Raw genomic sequence first — 1,716 nt, 5'->3', positions numbered from 1 at the left:
AAAAAAAAAAAAAAATATCCCGATCTTTGGTGTCACATAAGGAAGGGAAAGGAAGGGGAGAAAAAAGATCTCGTGTAAAACACGAAACACTGTTGGAGGGAGTGCTATGGTACAAAGGCACAATCCAATATGAACGTATAACCTATGTACAACCGTGCCAGCAGCACGGGGCGCGGTGCTCAGTCCAGTCCGGTGCCTGGCACCCTCACCAGGGCCTCCAGACCGAGTCAGCGGTGCCGGGTGAGGGGCCAGGGGGCGAGGCGGCAGTGGCAGCCGTGGGTGGACCGCCATAGAGGGGCAGCACAGCCCCGCCGGGAGCGAAAGCAGCGCTGGGGATGAGGAAGGCGAACTGCCCGTCAGAGGCAGGCAGCAGCTGGAAGCCACCGTAAACCTTGGCTGCATCAGAACCTGGCTTGCAGGGTACAGCTGGGAGCGGCCCTGCACCTCCACCTGGCGGCACCAGGGGTGGCCCGAAGGCTGCGGGTGGCGGTGGCAGCGGCGGAGGCGGCACGGGGTAGTTGATGGCGTTGATCTGGGTCATGCAGCTGGCCAGGTGGCCCAGGAGCCGGGTGCGCACCTCAGTGTTGACACCTTCACAGGTGGAGAGGAACCGCGTCACTTCATTCATGCACTCGCTGAAGCCTGCGCGGTACTTGCCCAGCACTGTAGGGTCTGTGCTCAGCGCAGCTGTGGGGTGAGAGTCACAGGGCGGTCAGCGGGGACACAACGAGTTGCCCACTGGTGGCACCTCCCACAGCCCTGAGAGCAGGGAGGATGCTCCCGGGCACTGAGGATCCCGGCAGAGAGTACAGTGTATCCCAACACCGAGGTCTCAGGCATGCAGCAGAGACCCCGCATGACAGAGCAGCCACCCCGGGCCACCGCCCCCCACGCCCACTGACTGAGGGCTCCAACCCAGCGCCAAGGACGCAGGTGGGAAGCACGGTGCGTGCCTGCACCCGGGTCAACAGGGCAGAGCACGGAGCCCCAGCACCACCGCCACCCCCCCGCCGCTCACCGGTCATCTGCGCCCGCTGCAGGCTCCGCAGGTGCTTGACGGTCATCTCCAGGATGTCGGCCTTCTCCAGCTTGGAGTGCCGCGAGCTCTGCGGGCACAGGCGGGGCTCACACCGGCACGGCCCCGCCGGACGGCCCCGCGCCCCCCGCCCCGTGCCCCCCCCGCCGCTTACATCCTTCTTCAGCGCGTCCAGGATCAGCGTCTTCAGCTGCCCCAGGCTCTCGTTGATGCGCGCCCGCCGCCGCTTCTCCATGATGGGTTTGGAGGACTGCAAGAGAGGCGGCGGTCAGCGCCCGGCCCGGCCCGGCGCGGCGCAGCACGGCCCGCCCCGCCCTTACCTTCCGGTGTTCCGCCGCCGTTTTGGGCTTGTCGGGCGTCGCGTTGATGCTGGCGGGGGTGGCGGCCACCGGCGAGGCGCTGCTCTTCTCCATCAGGTCGGCAGGCATGGTGCGGCAGCGCCAGCCACCGCGGCGCAACGCGGCACGGCAGCGGGAGAGCGGCAGCGGGAGAGCGGCAGCGGGAGGGCGGCCCCGCGGGGGCGGGCGGGCGCGGAGCCCCGTGCGGGCGGCGGGCGGGAGGCGGCGCGGCGCGGCTGCCGCGCGCCTTTGGCCGCCCCTACTTATAGCGCGCGCCGCACGCGCGCGGCTCGTGTGAAACGTCCCCCGCCGCCGTTCCCACACTCGCGCCCAGCCAATGGG

The 1,716-nt window shown here is 68.7% G+C and overlaps 1 protein-coding gene across 1 annotated transcript; it reads right to left on the bottom strand.

Moving 5' to 3' along the window:
- HES1 (hes family bHLH transcription factor 1) lies at nt 1-1,482 on the bottom strand. Its single transcript, XM_042878397.1, has 4 exons — nt 1,357-1,482; nt 1,191-1,286; nt 1,019-1,106; nt 1-687 (listed from the first exon to the last, which is right to left on the bottom strand). The coding sequence occupies exons 1-4, from the start codon at nt 1,462-1,464 to the stop codon at nt 206-208; spliced, it is 774 nt and encodes a 257-aa protein (XP_042734331.1). The 5' UTR covers nt 1,465-1,482; the 3' UTR covers nt 1-205.
- Between the last annotated feature and the right edge of the window lie 234 nt (nt 1,483-1,716).

Source organism: Lagopus leucura, unplaced genomic scaffold, assembly GCF_019238085.1.
Source record: "Lagopus leucura isolate 7727_CA_CO unplaced genomic scaffold, USGS_WTPT01 Super-Scaffold_100021, whole genome shotgun sequence".
NCBI lineage: Eukaryota > Metazoa > Chordata > Aves > Galliformes > Phasianidae > Lagopus > Lagopus leucura.
Note: the sequence above shows the minus strand (reverse complement) of the source record. Positions and strands in the feature narration are given on the sequence as shown.